The following is a 19,332-nucleotide window of genomic DNA, read 5'->3' on the forward strand; positions in this document are numbered from 1 at the left end:
TTTTTTTATTTTTATTTTTTATTTTTTGGAATGAACGTGACTTTTGCAAATATTTCGTTCAACCTTTTCATCTTATCTGATGAATCATCATACTACTATATTTATATATTTTATTCAAAAAAATAAATAAATAAATAAAATATAATAAAAATTAAATTAAAGTTTTAATCTGTTCTAACTAATTAAACTTTTAAAAATAACACACCATCAAAAAGAGTTTAAATTATTTGTTTAGGTTTTGGAGGTGTGTTTTTAGGGTAGGGATTTGAATTATTATTTTATTTGTTTCCCAAAAATGGGGTAAGGAAATGGGCTATTTTGATTTACAAAAATTGGTATTACTTGTTTGTTTGTTTGTTGTTGTTTTTTTTGGTTACTTTTTCTTTTTCTTATTGTTTTTCCACCTTTTTTATAAATATAGATAGATAGTAATTATGATTGATGATTGTTATTATTATTATTATTATTCAAATATATAATTGCCACTGTAATATTATCTTTACTATTTCTTCTAAGTGCTTCCTCTATTAGTCTATCTGCAACATTTGATTGCTTTAATGATGATATTGATGATAGTGATGATAGTGATGATGATGATGATGTATTATTATTGTTGATATTTGTTTCTTGTTGATTATTGTTGTTATTATCATTTAAAATAAAGTCCGATACTTCTTGGTAGGTGAATACATCCCATAGACCATCGGTTGCCATAACTATAAACTGATCGGCCTTGGTAATGTTATGAATGTGATTGTCTGGCTCGGCAATGACGAGGTCTTTGAGAGAACGATCTCCGAATGCTCTCGTCACCGAGAGGATACCGTTGACTCTGAGTGTTCCGTACTGGATGATAGTGCCACCGGCTTGTTCAACTCTTTCTCGTTCTCTCTGATTCTTTGGTGTGTGAGAGGTCGACATGACAGAAGCACGTCCGCCACTGCACAGTATCACCTCAGAGTCACCGAGGTTGCTGATGTAGACTTTGTCGCGTTGGACAATGGCGGTCGCCACGGTGGTTCCAGCCTTGCGCTCGTCACGCTCGGCAATCTCGAGGAACGCTTTGTTCGTATCGAGAAAACCGTTGTGTATGCTCTCGATGGGATCGTGACTCTCGCTGCCAGTGCCAAAGCTATTGAATTTGTTTTTGCTGTAGATGTTGAACGCCAGATTGGTTTTGGCGTACTCGGCGGCGATGCTTCCGCTGTGTCCGTCGAAAACACCGACAAACAACTGGTCGTGTTTCACATCCTGACTGATACCGTAGAGATAGTCTGGCTGCTCAATGACAACGTGCTTGTCCTCCATCTGTGGACGTTGTCCGGTTGTCTCGGAAGTGACGATTTTGAACCAGTGGGCCACCGATGAATCTGCCGAGTGTGGCTCCTCTTCGAACGACTTTTTCTCTTCGTCCAAGAGCTCCTCGATGATCCATCGCAATCTGTCGATGTCCACTGCTTTCTCGGTGCTGGAAGCGTTGCTGTCGAGCGATGCCGCCAAGGAGAGCGGTGCCGGTGTCGGAGCGGGCTTGGGAGCGAGCAAACTTCGGAGGTCGGTCATACTGCCGTTGAGCGAGGGTGGCGGTGTTTTCTGTGCGGCGGCGGGTGGCGGTGCAGTCACAAAGGTAATCTCAATCTTGTCAGAGTTGATGACACTGGTCACGATCGAGCGTATCCTTTTGATTTCGGCGCGAGTCGCAAGACGGTCGTGTTTCCACCAGTTGCTACGGATGTGCTGTAGTGCAATGTCAAAGGCGGCCGGCTCCAGCTCCTCGATGGCGACTGTCGAGCGAGCGAAATCGGAGCGAGTCGGTTTGCCAAACAGCTGGTTCACTTTGTTGTAGCTGGCCAGTCGCTGCGAACGTATGTCTACGGGTGCGCCGTCCTTGCTGGTGGAGATCGACGCAAGAGTGGGAGGTGTGCGCTTGGTTTTGACGAGACCGGCCGGACCGGAGCTAGCGGCGCCACCAGCCTGACGGTTCGAGACAAACGCGGCAATCGGATTCGATAGATCTTTGTTGAAAGTGGGTGGAGCAGTCAACGATTGTAAATTGGCAGGCTTAACCTTTGGTAGATTCGATAGATTCGAGAGAAGATCACCAGAGTTCTGCAAACTATTACTTTGTAATGACCCATGGAGGTGGTTGTTTCCAATCACTAAATTCTTTGTACTATTATTTATACTATTTAAATTATCTATACTACTACTACTACTACTACTACTGTTATTATTACTATTACTATTGTTACAAATAAGGTTGTCGGGTGCGGAGAATGATAAAGGTGATGGTGATGATTCCGTTGATTTAATAGTATTATTTTCTAAAAATAATTTTATCAAAAATGATATATCTTGTAAATTCTTTGAAGATTTACTATCTTCTATTTGTCTATATATTGTAATGATAGTTAGGTTAGTAACGATTGATTAGTTATGAATAGATTTGTTGGTTAGTTTCGTAATTATACATACTTTTTGAGTGTTGAAAGTGTAGAGAATCTATATATAAGTGATGATGATGATGTTTTTCGCAATGCTATACAACAGTTTGATTGATCGTTATAAGAAATAATTACATTATTATTTGGTGATGGTGATGGTGATGATGTTGATGGTGATGGTGATTGTTCAAGATGACATATGATAGAGTTATTATTATGATTATTATTATTATTATTGTTATTGTTATTATTATTATTATTATTACCACGGGGTATTAATTTATCGATTTTCGTAATACTTTGATCAGACCATTTGCAAACCAAGTTTACAATATCATTATTTGTATTGAATGCAATCATCGATGACTTTATAGATGTACCTTCATAGTTGATTGCATCTGCTGTCCAACCGCAAACAGTCGGTAACTCTTGAATCTCAATATCAATTGAAAACTCTTTAATACTGTTATTATCAGCAACAGTTGACTAGTTATTAGAGGAAATAGAAATAGAAAAGTAGATGAATTGTGTATGTGTGTGTTAATAGATATATGAATTCATGTTAATTAATTAATGTTTTTGGTTCGCTCGTTAAACGACTTACAAATTGATATTCACTATTGGCTATGTTATCTTCGATGCTCAGTGCACATAGAGATGCAGGATTCGATGGACACTTTACACTTTTGACGTTCGAGCTGAACTGACCATCTACCTTGATATCGATGGAAATTGATTTGCTGGTGTGGTAGCGGTAGGGCAGTCGCACAGAGATGACCTTACCACTGAAACACAGCTCCTTTATATATTTCGTTTTCAAAAGGACCTGCTTCTCCGGCAGTAAGTCTATACAATGTTTAGAAATATGTTGTTGTTGCTGTTCATTATCCGTCAGCTCTGAATACAGCGACGACTGCTCCATCACTATAACACCAGCAATGCTAGACTCCAAACAAAACAGTGATCCTAATTCTATTACTTCATCTTTTTCAACACTATTTATATTGTAGGTAGTTTATATGGATCGTCGTAACACATTCATTTCGTATTTAATTAATAACAAGCATTGGAAACAAACAAACAAACATTGTTGTTGATTTTATTGACTTACCAAACGTTGATCGGTATGCTCGAGGTATTTCTATAGGCAATAGTACAGCATATCTCACAACATCTATCGAGTAACGTGAGATGATAGGACACTGCTACTATCTCCAATCCAGTGTCATGTGATACTAGATTGAATACCATTCTTAACTTTACTTATCACCACTCTGTTTTATTTTTTTGTTGCTTTTTCTTTTTGTGTTTCCTACTACTACAACTATTACTATTACTCTATAATTCTACAACACCAAACTACACACTCTACTACTTCTATTCTATTCTATTCTTTTCAAATTACTTTACAACTACAACGATATTTTAATGATAGCTATTACACCTTCCTTTTGTTTGTTTTTTTTGTCTTTTTTTGTTTTTTGTTTTTTGTTTTTTTTAAAAGCAAAAAATGCTCGTTATTATTATTATTACTTTATCTTATTCTAAATATATTGTTTGTTATTATTGCTATTGTTGTTGTACCCAAATTGGGTTAGCAGATACAATAAACGATTTAATAAATTAGTTGATTGATTGATTGATTTTAAATTTTAGTATAGAGTAGAGTGATAACAACAATAACTATCTAAATAAACAAAACGAAACGAAACTAATAATTGTGTATTAAATTTAAAAATACAGTATTGATGTGATTGATATTTCTATTAATAGTATGATTTCTTATTAACTATTAATTATTACAAGATTATTATTTTGTTGAAAATAATTTTTTTTGCGAATTTTTTTTATTTAATTTTTTTTTGCAACTTTATTTTTTTTTTTTTTTTTTGTTTTGAATATCCATACACAATAGCACAGACAAGATTTTGTGTATTGTGTGTGTTGGTGTTAAGCCTTGCGCTACGATATCTTTCGTATTACTGATGAGATTAGATATCGATTTCAAATTTCTTTCAGATGGTTATAATGAAAAAAAACAAAAAAGGAAAATCAATAATTTATAAATAAAAAAAAAAGAATATGGACCATAGATTTGTCAACCTTTGAATCAAATAGATTTCAATTTAATTTCAAAAAAAAAAATATAAATTTAATTATTTTAAAAATAATAGAGATTTATTTAATTCTGAGTAAAATTGTAAATATTTAAAGCAAATTCCACTTGGATTCTATTTACCTTTAACAACAACTATTTGTTTGCGAATCAACAAACATATGTTTTACAAAAAATTTGAAACCTGTCAAAAAAAAATTCTTGGAAGTTTTTTTCTCATCAAAAAAAAATGAAATTCACTCCCTCTTTTCATTTGTTTAAAAATGCATGTAAATAAATACAATGAAATCGTTGTTATTATAGTTAAATGAGAGAGAGAAGATGAATGAAAGTATTAAAAAGATATTTAAAGAATCAATTATTGGAAATGGAGAGAATAATATAAAGACAACTATAATACAATTGGAAAAGGCTGTAGATCGTGTCGATCGGAAGAGTGGTGTTACCGTCTCGAATATTGAGATCAACGATATGGTTGAATCGATATTACATCCACTCAAACTATACCTTTGTTCTAAATCGAGATTCGAACAATTAGATTTAACTTGTAAATTCTATTCAAAATATATCATACATCTTTCAACTTTATTGAAATCATCATCATCATCAACATCAACAACATCATCAAAATCATTAAAGATTAAAAATCAAATTAGAAATGATTTAGTATCATTCTTAATTAGAGTTATTGAATCAAAAGAGAATATTGTTAGATTAAGATCTTTACAACTTATCAACCAATTGTTTATAGATACAAATAATATTGAAGAGTAAGTAATCATTAAAACTAAACAACAAACTAAATACTAATAAACTAACAATTAATTGATTGATATTCAAGAATATTTATAAATGGATATAATAACTTGACTAAATCATTGACACAAAGATTCAGAGATAAAACACCTACTATTAGATTGTTGGCGGTGAACGTTATGATTAGATATTGTCTGTTGACAAAGGATGTTGATATCTTCGAGGAGTTGCTGTTTCTTATGAATGAAGATGCTTATGCTGATATCAGATTGACTATACTCTCAAAGATACTGCTATTGGAAGCAGCGCTAAAGTATAATAATAGCAGTGGTGGTGGTGGTGGCGGTGTACTATTGGATTCTATCATTACGAGGACGAACGATGTTAAAGATAGTATCAGAGTGAAAGCACTGCAGATGTTGAAAGAGTACGACGTCACCAGCACAACCAACGTTGTCCTGCCAACCGATAAGATCATCAACATTCTCAAGACTGGTTTCAACGACACCAAAGAATCCGTACAAAAAGAGACATCCAATCTTCTGCTGAAGTGGTACAACAACTTTTCTGATAATCAGCACTTCTACATTCTACTGGAGACAATCGATGTCGAGCGAAATGAAACACTCCTGGAGGACTGGCTAACCAAAGTACAAACTCACAATGCTGGAAACACAAATCAAGATATCATACCAACTTTTCAACTGTTTAACAATGGCAATAGTGAAGAGAAACAAACGTTATCTAAAGAAGAATCATTTCATTTCAGAATGACTGTAAAGAGTCTGTTGAGTTCAATCAAGAATGTTAGGGTGGAGAAACGATATTACTATGAAGACATGTTGGAGCAGATGCTGCCGACGTTGACTGATTACGTCGAGTTGATATTCAATCATTTGGAAGATGCCTACACGGTGAAGCAGCTTCTAAAGGTGTTGTCGATGATAGACATCACTGGCGATGAAGTCGGTCGTAGCAATTGTATTACATTCCTTATAGAGCTGATCAAGAAGATAGCTATCGATAGGGAACTACTCGAACTCTCTATGCTATCACTCTCGAAATTCTACCATGTTGAACGTGATTTTATTGTGACGATGGTTGAGATTCTCTCGGATATGATCGATCCGCTCGAGGAGGACGACCTCACCAAGCGGTTGGCAATATTTGAGCGCAACCTAAAGAGAATCGGTACAAAGTCTGCTACGGAAGCTGCCAAGATCAGCAGTGCCATCGAATCGATCAAGCTGGAGATCAAAGAGAAACAAACCGATACTCTTACCAAGTGTTCCATCATAACACACTACCTACTGCTCAAAGCCAAGAAGTGTTCGAATTCCACCGACATTGATTCACTGTTGGAGCTTATCATACTACCGTCGGTTCAGCACCACAGTCCAGAGCTAAGAGCATTGGGATTTCAGAATCTAGGCATCTATTGTCTGCATAGAAAGAATCAAGTTAATCTATATTTGGATTTGATTTCCACTGCTCTGGAAAACGATATTCATCAAGTGCAACTCGTTGTTCTCAAGGTTAGCTTTGATATATTGTTGGTGTATGGTTCACCCAATAAGATACCAAAGTCAATGTTGCCTCTCTACAATCTGACGAGAAAGATATCTTCACTGTCGAGCAAGCTAGATCTCAAGTTGATATCGATCGAAGGATTTGTAAAGCTGCTGTACTCTGGCATCGTTAGAGACTCAAAGATATTGGTGTTCCTCTTCCTTGAGTTGTTCTCTACGTCCACCAAAGATCTCGTTGAGATACGTCGATGTCTGACACTCTTCTTCCAGGCATACATACAAGACAGCCGAGAGAACAAGAAGATGCTATTCCACGAGACCATCAACATACTCCGATCGGTATCACAAAACATCTCCAACTCTGCATACTCTGAAACCAACATATTGGAAGTTGGAAAATTCCTATTATCATTATTAGAGAAGCCGGTATCAACAACAACAACAACAACAACAACAAGCAACAACATCAGTAATACAGATAATAATAATGATGAGAATGATTCATTTAAAGAAGAAGATGTTCATCCATTGTTATCGATGATGATTTGTCAGGAGTTGATATCTTGTTTTAGAGGTGATGATACGAAAGAGTTGACAAAAGTGCTTACACTATTCAAGTTTGACAAGGAGAAACACCTGTCACAGCTGTTGGAAATCAAAGAGATACTACAAAAGGTTACTACCGCATACACAGATCCCAACATCGATAAGTTCCAACAGATTCTTGACAGTCATCTACCGACTATGCATCAAAGTGGATATCTTGTTCAACATAGAGCTGGTGCTGCAACTCAATCCGGTGCAATAGACTTTAATTCTCCTTCATTCTTTACATTCAACGATAATAATAATAATAATAGTATTCATAATTCAAACAATACTAAATCAGCAGCAAATAATAATAACAATAATAACAGTCTTCAAGTAGAATCTACAGATAAGAATAAGAAACCTACGGCATCACAATACTCAAAGGTAACAAACACGAAGTTACCATTCGATTTCGATACGATCAAATCATTCTTTGAAAAACAAAAGCAGTACCTAAACACCACTGAATACATTGACAAGACCGTTGTAGTAAAGGATCCACCATTAAAGAAGTCTAAATTCACCTATGGTCCAACCAAAGCATCTGCGCCTGCATCTACCTCCACTTCAAATACTTTGACAACCAACCTCACTACTGCCAATATCAACAAACCGAATCCTAACATTGTCAACAACATCAAACCAACAACAAAAAATTTATCATTATCATCAACATCAACATCAACAACAACAAAGATTCAAACGACAACACTTATCAACAATAATAACAATAGTAGTAAAAATAATAATAATAGCACAAGAGATGGTAATAGTGATAAAAATATATGTATAAAAGACAATAATATTGTAAATAATGTAAATAATGATAATAATAGTAGTGTAAATGCAAAGGTAGATAGTATTATAAAAGATAAAGATAGTATGTACAAAGGTATGGTTGTTAGCAATGATGGTGTAATTCTGACGAAAAATGTGGATGTTCGTCATCAAATTACTAAAAATAGTGATGTGGTGAACAATGAAAACAATGTATCAGATGATCCTATGACATATAACAATAACACAACTCAAGTTAATCGTCAGATCCAATCAATTTTAAAGAAGAGACCACACAATGAAATTGTTTCAACAACATCAACAACCGATAACAACAAGATAGATATGGATACAACAACAACAGCAACAACTAAAGAAAATAAAAAAGTAAGGTTCAATTTTTAAAAATAATAATAATATAATAAAAAAAGAACAGATTTTTTTTTGTTGAATTTAATGAAAATGAAATTGATAATGTCCAAATTTCAATAAAATATTAAAATTTTTATAAAATTTGAGTATAAAATATCTAAAATCGATTAAGATATGGTGTGTGTGTTTGTTTGATGGTGGATTGGAACATCCAAAAAAGTAGTTTTGTGTTGACACTCCATAAACACACTTTTTTCCACCCTACTTTTTCCTCTCAACAGTTAATCTGTGACCATATCACAAAACAATATAATTTTTGTTTTTTTTTCAATTAATATTAGTTTTCTTTATATTTTTTGTCTATTTCATTTATATTATATATCCTATTCTTTCAACATTTTTTACTTTTTCTTAATTGTTATATTATTATATTTTTATTTTAGATAGATAAAAAAAGTTAAAACATGTATCAAAGAAGATTAAAAACTGTAAGAGAGAGATCAATTTAAATAACCATGATAGATAACCAACCATTCATGAATTATTATTTGTTAATTAATTTAATGATTATTATATTAATAAATATTATAATTAGATTGCTAAACATTTGGAATCAAGTATTGAAGATTCATCTATCATTCAAATTGGTGAGACAGAGATTTCATCGATCGTACCAAATGTAGATGTTGATCAACTCAAGTTGAAACTTGACGGTAAAGACTTGTCCAAGTTCAAAGATCAAGTAAGACGTTTCCTCGAGGAGACACCTTCCATCCGTAGCTCTGTAGCTGGTCTTCCATCTGCTGAGTACAGAGAATTGGTATTACAACAAATCAAAGATCTTTCAAAGAGTGGACTATTCAATATTACTGATATTAGAGGTATTGTTATTGTTATTGCTATTGTTTTTAAACTTTACTTTTGTTTATCAAATTCTAATCATAATCTCTCTTTATCTCTTTGAAGATGGCGTTGAAAAGACATGTGGATTGATGGAGATATTGAGTTCCTATAATAATAATATTACAACCAAGTTGGGTGTTCACTACAGTCTGTTTGGTGGTACCGTTTTGTTGTTGGGTACTCAGCGTCACGAGAAGTACATTGAGCCGGCCAACAAGTTGGATATTGTCGGTTGTTTCTCGATGACCGAAGTCGGACACGGTAGTAATGTTCGTGGTATTGAAACCACAGCTACCTACGATGCCGCCACCAAGGAGTTCATCATCAACACACCGACTCCATCGTCACAGAAGTTCTGGATTGGTGGTGCCTATTTGCACGCACACTTCACCACGGTGTTTGCACGTCTCATTCTCAACAAGAAGGATCATGGTGTTCATGCATTCGTAGTGCCCATCCGTGACATCAAAACAATGAAGACATTCCCAGGAATAACAATCAAGGATTGCGGTCCAAAGCTAGGTCTCAACGGTATTGACAATGGTCATCTTAGATTCGATCACGTTCGTATTCCACGTGAGAACCTCCTCAACAAATACAGCGATGTCACCGAAGACGGTCAATACAAGAGTCAATTCCAAACACCAATCAAAAATTTCGCTGCAACGATGGCTCCATTTTTGGGTGGTAGAGTAAGTAGCTACTACAAATTACATATCATAACACTAGAATCAATTCTTTACCAAACTAATTTAAACTTCTTCTTCTTCTTCTTCATTAAAACAAAACAAAAAACAGTTATATATTTGTAAGAATACAGCAGGTGCAATTCATACATGTTTGACAATTGCAATTAGATATGCACACTATCGTTGTCAATTCGGTCCAAATTCAAACGTTGAATTACCATTGATTTCTATTCCAAGTCATCAAAGAAGATTGATCATTCCATTGGCAAGAACCATCACAATGGATCTTTATTTACAAACTCTTGCAACTCAAATCAAATCAATGAAACCTGTATGTTCAATTGAATGAGATATGGTATAATTATACTTTACTGACCAACTGATTTACTAGGCATTACATGCTCATTGTGCAGGTATTAAAGCAGTGTATTCATGGCATGGTATTGCAACGATGCAAGTTTGTAGAGAATCGTGCGGTGGACAAGGTTATAGATCGGAGAATAAGATTGCCGAGTTCAAGTCGGATTGTGATATCAATGTTACCTACGAAGGTGACAACACTGTGTTGATGCAACAGGTTGCCAAGTACATCATGACCAAGACCGACCAGGTTGTGCCATCGATCCGTATCGACGGCGACGCCAAACAACAGTTGTTCAACTTTAACAATCTTCTCAAGCTGTTCCGTGCCAGAGAGTTGCTCAAGACTCAAGAGGCAACTCAGCTCGTGCAAGAGGGTGGCACCAACTTGTACGACGCCTTCAACAGCTCGATTCCATGGGCTATCAAGGCGGCACACGCTCACATGGAGTATGTAATTCTAGAGAATGCAGTGAAATCGATGAGTGCCGATTCGGTTGCACCGATTGCACACCTCGTACTTCTCGATACACTCGCCAAGATCGAAGATGACTTGGGTTGGTTCGTCACCCACTCTTACATCTCACCGGAAGTCGCCAAGTCCGTCTCCTACTTGGTAATGGATCTCTGTGAACAACTATCAAGACAATCATTAGCAATAGTCAAAGCATTTGATATTCCCAAAAAGTAATTATTATTTCAAATATTTATTTTATTCATTTTTTTTTCAAATTTTTATTAACCAAACATTCTCTTCTATCTTCACAATAATAATAATAATAGATGTTTGCCATCTGACAACCTTCAAGATGGATTGTTTTAATTTAGAAAAGAAATCAAACAAAACAAATCAAACAAAACAAATCAAGATAATCAAATAAATAAATTAGAAAAATAACAATAATTATAATAGTAAAAAATAAAATAATGTAATAAAATATATATTTCATTGATAAATTAAAAATAAATCAAATAATGTAAACAAATATTATTAAATCATTGGATATCCTGGTTGGCACTTTTTTAATTAAAGAAAAATGAATGTCTTTTAAAAAAACAGGAAAAGCCCAGTTCATTTTTTGCAAATCTTCATTTTTTATTTTTTATTTTTATTTTTCACATATCTTTTTATCTTTTTTTAGAAGTTAGTCGACATCTTAAAATTTTTTTTTTTAATTTTAGATTTAATTTTAATTGTATATATATTTTGGTTATTAATATATATTATTTGTATTTTTTAAATAAATAGATATATTATTAATAAATTTGTACAGTAATGAATAATAATAATATAAATATAAATAATATTAATAGTAATAGTAATAATAATAATGAAATTTTAAATGAAAATAAAGATTTAGATATAGAGTCAGAGAGTAATTCAACTTTAAATAATATAAATTCAACAACAAGCTCATCAAACGAAAGTGATAACAATCACGATGTAAATAACAATGAAAATAGTGTTAAAATGAATATCGAAGACGAAGATGAGATGATTGCTGACAGTATCGATGACAGTGATGAATTGATGAGTAATCAAATAGATTCATATGATATAGATGAAGATTATTATGATGATAATGATAATGATGATAATGACAATCAAGAATATAATCATGATTATCATATAGATGATGCAAATAATAATAACAATAACAACATTAATAATAATAATAATAATCGATTCTTTACTGGTGGTGCATTACCAAATGGTCAAAATCTATTGTTGGATCTTGCTGATATCTTTGGTGGAGAAGGTAACTATCGTCAGTTGGTAGATGGATTCTTTGGTACTGCTGCATCTCATGAAACAAACAACAACAATAATGATAATCAAAATGACAATGATGGTGATGATGATGATGATGATGGGGATGGAGATGGATCTGCTATTGATCATACTCGTGGTGTGTTTCGATCGCTCGAGAGAGATCTTCGTGGATTCCTCAACTCGATTAGCAAGGTGGCACAACGAAGACAAGATGAGATATCCAGACTCAAGGAATACGGTCATCCAGAGTTCACCTTCCAATCGTATCGCAACGCTCTTTCCAGCAGCGTCGAGACAACCAAGGACATCAATCTAATGGTACAACGATTCGCCAATCTAAGCGATCCACTCATCAAACTATTTGGTAAAGATAAATTCAAATTCCCATTCTGTCAACATGGTAAGTACAGTAAACAACATTAAAGTTGCAGTGAAATTCAATACTGACTGACCAGTACTACTTTTGATATTATTTATACACTGGACTTTATAAAGAGTGGACGCAGAAAACCTGGTTCTTTAGATGTAAAGATTGTGCTATGACAGAGACATCTTGTGTTTGTCTCAATTGCTTCAAGAATGGCAACCATATACATCAGGGACATTCGTTTATGCCAGAGGAGAGCAGTCAGGGTGGATGCTGCGACTGTGGTAATCCAGACTCGTGGGCAACCTCTGGATTCTGTACCGACCATTTCCTGCAGGACAAACCGATACATCCGAGCGAGTTGATCGAGCCTGCCACTCGAAAGAAACTTCACCTTTTCATCCGATTGCTCATTCAGTACTCGTTGTATCTCATGAAGCTGGATGTAAAGACTCAGAAGGATACCGATCGGCTCGGGGTAATCATCGTCTGGTTTGAAGATCTCTGCAAGTACTCCTACCCAGTGTCCCATATTCTCACGGAGGAGTTTGTACACCAGACTCTTGATGCACGTTGTTTCGATCTACATACACCACTTGGATTGCCTTATACCACAGCAGCAGCAGTGACAGAGTCTGAACAACTAGCCAGTGGTGTTGGTGGTGTCAGCAGTGAGAACCTACTTTCAATACCTGAAGACAGTCCCATCACTACGATATTAAAAGAGATACTTCAGAAACCAGAGATACTCAATCTAGTCAAAACGGTAATCGTAACGATGATGGGTAATCGTTTGTTCAAGATTGTATTCTGCGATGAGTATCTCAAGTTCTATCCGGATCTTTCACTTCAATCAGATCGTGATGCAATGGTTATCATTTCATCGATTAGTTGTCAAATGTTTGAAATACCTTCTATTATCATACCGTTCTGTACTGGTTATTCCACAAAGAATATCTTATCAGAGATTCTATCTGTTTTTGTAAGTTTGTTAAAGTGTTTTAAAACTTTTTATTTCTAGTCTTTAGATATATATTTTAAACCTAATACTTATTATTCTATTTCTTTAGAAAACATTGTTAAAAGATAAAGAACATTATGATTTTGATGTACCAAGTCAACGTACAATTTTCGATCAACAACTATTGGCACATCAAGATTTCTTTTATATTTCAAGTTATTTCAAACATGCAAAAATCACAGACTATGTATATAAGAACGATGATATCATCAATCAACTGCTTTTGATATTAGATGAAATTCAAGAGATTACTCCCATTCGCAGAATACTAGACAAACCACTAGAGTACGAGCTTCCAATCATCAACTCTGTTGTCTCCATGGAAACTCAATCAATGCAAGGTATTGGTACTTTCTTACAATCTTTAAATAAATCTAAACGTAAGTACTTAATAATAATGATGATGATTATATTAACAATCAATAATGATCATTAACTAACATTAATCTTTTATAAATATTGAATGAACACTAGTACCAACAATGAAATATTTAAGTCTAATATTAAAGTTTATAAACAAACCGCCAAACAAACAAAATTTTACATTTAATAAGTATGTTATTATAGTACTATTAATCAATATTAATAATGATTAATATAAGTAATGTTATATTAATATAACTTATCTATCTATCTATCTAGTTATTTATTACCATCAAATGATTTATTCCATGCTATTGATACAGTATCTATACATTGTCCATTGAATAGAATATTTGGAATATTCGTATTGAATGCATTGAATAGTGGTGTAGATTACTCGTTGCCAGCGATTAAATCGATGGTCAATCTAGAACAATTGCTGTACATTGCCAATGAAGCGATTCTTCCAAATATTCTCATGGCACAACATAGAAATGGATTTTGGGAGAAGAATATGAATATCAACGATGTCAAATCCTACTACTCATGGTCTCTTATGTGGGTAGATCTTTTCACCATCCAATATTGTTCGATTTTATTGGGTCCAAATTACTTTTTAAACTTTTTGATTAGCAGTTTCACTTCAAATTTTAAATATTCTGGTAAGCTGAATTCATCATCGTCATCACCGTAATATCATATAATCTAATTCTCTTATCTTTTAAATATAATAACATAACTAGATGAATATCCATTTTGTTTACAAGATTTATTAAGATTCCTTATATCTATTTTACAGTTGCGAGTATCACCAAAGTATTCACCTGAAGATGCACGATATCATATCATCCAAGGTTTGACAACCAATAACAATACACATGCTTTGTTAAGTAATGTTCGTAGGGAGTTGTATTACAGTGATTTTGTTGAAGATGTTATCCAAGAGGTGTCGGAACCAACCAACGATAAGAAGCTACAACTCAAGCAACAATACTGGGATCGCTACGACTACTACTATCCTTACCACTATTGCGTTGGTGACTCTCTGACATTCATGTCGTTGCAAACCTATCATGCACATCTCAAGAAGATAAAGTATCCAATTGAAGATTCATTCCCTCTGCCCTCGGTAGTGGAACCACTCCATGCGAACCTAGAGGCTGTCAACGACATCTATGACGAGCCACTACTCTATCATCTTGCATTTTGCACACTGCTCGCATTCGTACATCCCAACTGTAGATTGCAAACACAATTCCCATTGTCTGATTTCATCAACTCTGACAAGTTCATACCGAAGGAGGACGAAACTCAGTTGGATGACAGCGTCAATCACATACTCTATCTCATGGTAATGGCAATGCGTCACTTCAAGGCAAAGACATTCTCTTCGTTCTCACCAGAAGAACAAGACTCACTGCGACAGTCGATCAAGTGTTATCTGTCACACGGTAGCTTTGACAACATGGTAAAGACCAAAAAGTCGATTTCCCTCTTGAATATTCTACGTCCGTACGAGATTCGTAAGGTGATCTGCGATGACAATGGTAATCCTACCAGTTTGGCATATCCATCGATGAATATACTCGATCTTGTGACCGACCTCTTTGAGACTATCGACACTGACAACCGCTACGTCGAGAAGAAGAACTTGATCTCCAACTTGCTCATCATGATCAACGAGTTTGATGAGAATCTCTCGCAATACTTTAGCGATCGAAAGATGTCGATCGAAGAGATCATCAACAAACAGAACGAGAACGAAGCCAAAGTCAAAAAGGAGGAGGCTCTTCAAAGACAAAAAGCGATTCGTGAGAAGATGATGCAGCAACAACTTCAGTTCCTAAAGTCAAATAAATCGATGTTGGAGGACTACGAAGACGACGACGACAACCAACTGGCAGATTCCGACAACAATTTGATATGTGTTGCTTGCAAGGAAGGAGCTCGTCCCGGCTCCGATCCACTCTGTGCAATCGGTCGTTGCGAAGGTTTCGGCATCAAGTCGACGTCCGATCGTCAAACCATCCAACACTACTACGAGAAGAGCATCAGTTCCGATGTCGACCAAGAGCTATCATCGATCGGTGGATCATTCATTGTCAACCAGATCGAGAATCTCAAAGTCGATGAAATCCTCAAACTCTTCCAAACCAGTATTCCCATAAACATTCGTTGTTGTGACCATCTCATTCACAAATCCTGTCTGGAGAACTTTGTCAATGGTTGGATCGGTGGCGGATATCCATGTCCTCTTTGCAATAGGACAGCCAATCTGCTGTTGGCCATCGACAACAAGAGCACCTCGGAGACAACCATTTCCTCGGGAATGATACTTCCATTACTCTCAACGGATACCACCTACCACAACAGTCCTACCGATCTCAACCAGAGCTCAGTTCAGCAATTCCTCTGGAAGTATCCACTGACCAACATTGAAACACTCGAGATTACCTCGCGTTCCAACAAGAACTTCAACGACGACGGTCAACCTTACTTTGTATACAATGAAACCGATTTCCAGAAGCGTCTGAAAACACTACGTCTTGTCTATTTCAACATTATGTCGTCGGCGGCCAGAGAAACCAACGATAGCTCAATCGACTTGTTCCAAGGTAGATACATCAACTACGATCCATTCATTCTCGCCACATTCTCCTACTATCTCAACAGAGACTCTGATCCAAAGATTCACATCAAGCGTGCCTACGAACGATTGATATTCTTTGTCTTTGGTAACTTTATCGATAGAATAGTTGACTATGCATCAAGCAGTTCCAAGTCAACTCTTAACAACTACACCAAGTATATGCAAATGTTGGTGTCACACCTGACAGAGAACACTCTGCCTAGCGATCCTAGCGACCAGGAAACTCTCCGCAAACTGATGCGCACCATCGAAAGAGCAGTTAAACCATTCATTAGAAAGGCATTCTTATTTGACCATTGTCTATCCACCAGTTTTGATACTCCAATAGTCACTAGAAATGAGCATTCGCCTGTTACTCTCCAGACCTTCTCGGATATCGATTATCTCTTGCAAGAGCTTGATCTTCCCAGTTGGAAGGATGCACTTCTCAACCCAATCTATCAAGAGAAAGACTATACATCACTACTCATTCGTAACACCGTTGGATTCTGCTTACCTTCAAAACTACCAAAGTTTATTAAATTACCAGATGATTTTGTTGTAAGTTGAAATGATTAAAATCGATCAGATATATTATAGTTATAGATTTGCTAACTCTTTTTTTTTTTTTTTTTAATTACAAATAAAAGTATTTCTTGGTTGAAAATATTAGTAAATCATGTGTAGGAGAATGCAATCAATTACCAAAGGGTGTCTGTATTCATTGTGGAACAGTAGTATGCTATAACGATTGTTGTAGAAATGAATTGTTGGCACATAATCACAGATGTCAACATGGACTTGGACTCTTTTTGGATGTATGCAACCCCGTTCTCTCTGTGTATTGCGCAAATACCGAATCAGATAAGATCGATATCTATTTCGATAAGTTTGGTGAACCAAGTGCTAAAGCTAAACCAGGTCTCAAGCTTAACATGGCTGCACTCAGAGATCTCTATATAACATGGTTGAAAGGAACTCTACATGAAAAGCTAAATATTTCATATGAATAGTAGTAACTTAAAGCTGGCACCTCTTGAAATAAAGATAATACATAACTCAAAAATTCATACAATTGTTTTTTTTTTTTGATATCATACTCTAAAATTTCCAAAAAATCGGAATCTATAGCTTAAGATTGTTTGTCTACATTTTAAATTAAATCGAGTAAAGATTGAATTTGAATCTACCACTTTCAACTTAATGATAGAATATTAGATGTTCTATAATCGGGAACTCCTTCAAAGAATAACCTTTCTTTATACTATACTCTCGAGAGCTTGTTTTATTTTCGTTTCATCTGTTAAATTACTTTTCTAAAAAAACAATATCTTTGTTTATATAAAATCAGTTAAAAACCTTTACATTTTGAAGTCAAAAAAGTTTTTTTTCTATTATTTTATTATTCTTCTAATAATGTTATTGATTTATGATTTTAAAAATGTATTGATATCCTTTTTTTTCAAAAATTAAATCTTTAAGATTTAATTGTTTTTTAAATATAATTGTAAACTTTTTTAAATATATACTCTTTTTGTATATATATAGTATTTGTGCTGAGTTTGTTTTTTTTTTTTAAAATGATAAATGGTTCAATTTTTTTAATTATAAATTTTTTTTTTGTATTATTAATCATTTTCAAATTGTTTTTTTTTTTTTAAATTATCCTTGTACTACCATTACTGATAGTCAATGTGTAGAGCTTGATATTAACCTACAGTTCGTGTTCATTTACAAAGACACCTTACTCTTTAAGGTAATTATTGACCCGAAAAGCTGGTAATAATACCTAGGTTATCCTTAATGCGCGCATATTGTATATTCTACAATTAAAATGTTTTAGCATCTGGAAGTTTCGATCGACCGACCTGTGGGTTATGGGCCCACCGCTCTTCCTCTGAGCTAAGATGCTTTTCGATGTTATTCTTGAAATTAATTAAATTTTTATTTTTTTTAATAAACCAAAAAATAAAATTTTTTTAATTTTTAGTTGAATTTTATTCTTTTAAAAGAATATCATTATTCTTTTGTGCAATCTTTTCTATTATATCCTTCACCAGGTTGCTGTTCACACGTTTAGGCAGGTTTTTACGTTTGGTTATAATGAAAATCTTTATTTTTCCTAAGTTATTATATTCATTGAAACATTATCGATTTATAATGTTATAAAATAAATATATACTATGGTAGTTGAAATTAGTGAAGAGAGTTTAAAGAGCATGCAGGAGTGGGCTAATAAGAATAATGCCCTCTTTACAGCAGAGATAAACGAAAAGATACAGGTATAATATATTTATTTTAACATATTTACCATGGTAAATCTTTATTTCTAACATTATCAACAATCTAGATACAAGTTATTCTAGGTTTACTTATAACGATTGTGGCTCTAGTTGGACTTACTATATTGGTTTGGTTTATATATCGTAAATCTATTTCAGAATTCAACGATATCAAACAATCGATTAAACTCTTTACAGGTAACAATAAATAAACACAATCTTTGATAAACATACTGCATATACTAATCCAACTGTTTGTAATAGAACCACCCTATACACCAAAAAAATAGATATGTCTTTGGGATATCTCCTTTTCTATGCAGTATTGTAAATAACCTTGTACAGATTGTCCAAACAATAGC

The 19,332-nt window shown here is 34.4% G+C and overlaps 2 protein-coding genes and 1 non-coding gene across 3 annotated transcripts; 1 reads left to right on the top strand and 2 right to left on the bottom strand.

Annotated features, from left to right (window-relative positions):
* Positions 1-432: 432 nt before the first annotated feature.
* On the bottom strand, positions 433-3,692 carry PPL_07094 (PP2C family serine/threonine-protein phosphatase; the record flags this gene model as incomplete). Its single annotated transcript, XM_020577940.1, has 6 exons — positions 433-1,132; positions 1,232-2,389; positions 2,473-2,927; positions 3,046-3,065; positions 3,294-3,436; positions 3,553-3,692. 6 exons carry the CDS (start codon positions 3,690-3,692, stop codon positions 433-435), a joined length of 2,616 nt encoding a protein of 871 aa, XP_020432388.1.
* A 1,128-nt stretch (positions 3,693-4,820) lies between these two features.
* On the top strand, positions 4,821-18,682 carry PPL_07095 (uncharacterized protein; the record flags this gene model as incomplete). The annotated part of the gene is made up of 16 exons (XM_020577941.1): positions 4,821-4,826; positions 4,861-5,327; positions 5,399-8,597; positions 9,178-9,463; positions 9,549-10,177; positions 10,299-10,505; positions 10,566-10,759; positions 10,943-11,221; positions 11,849-12,708; positions 13,293-13,657; positions 13,746-14,080; positions 14,339-14,721; positions 14,803-17,249; positions 17,339-17,700; positions 18,409-18,444; positions 18,679-18,682. The coding sequence occupies 16 exons, from the start codon at positions 4,821-4,823 to the stop codon at positions 18,680-18,682; spliced, it is 10,059 nt and encodes a 3,352-aa protein (XP_020432389.1).
* Positions 18,529-18,600, bottom strand: PPL_07096. Its single transcript has one exon. It is a non-coding gene; the product is annotated as a tRNA-Met (tRNA).
* Positions 18,683-19,332: the final 650 nt, after the last annotated feature.

The sequence above is a fragment of the Heterostelium album genome (genome assembly GCF_000004825.1).
Source record: "Heterostelium album PN500 unplaced genomic scaffold PPL_scaffold6, whole genome shotgun sequence".
Taxonomy (NCBI): domain Eukaryota; phylum Evosea; class Eumycetozoa; order Acytosteliales; family Acytosteliaceae; genus Heterostelium; species Heterostelium album.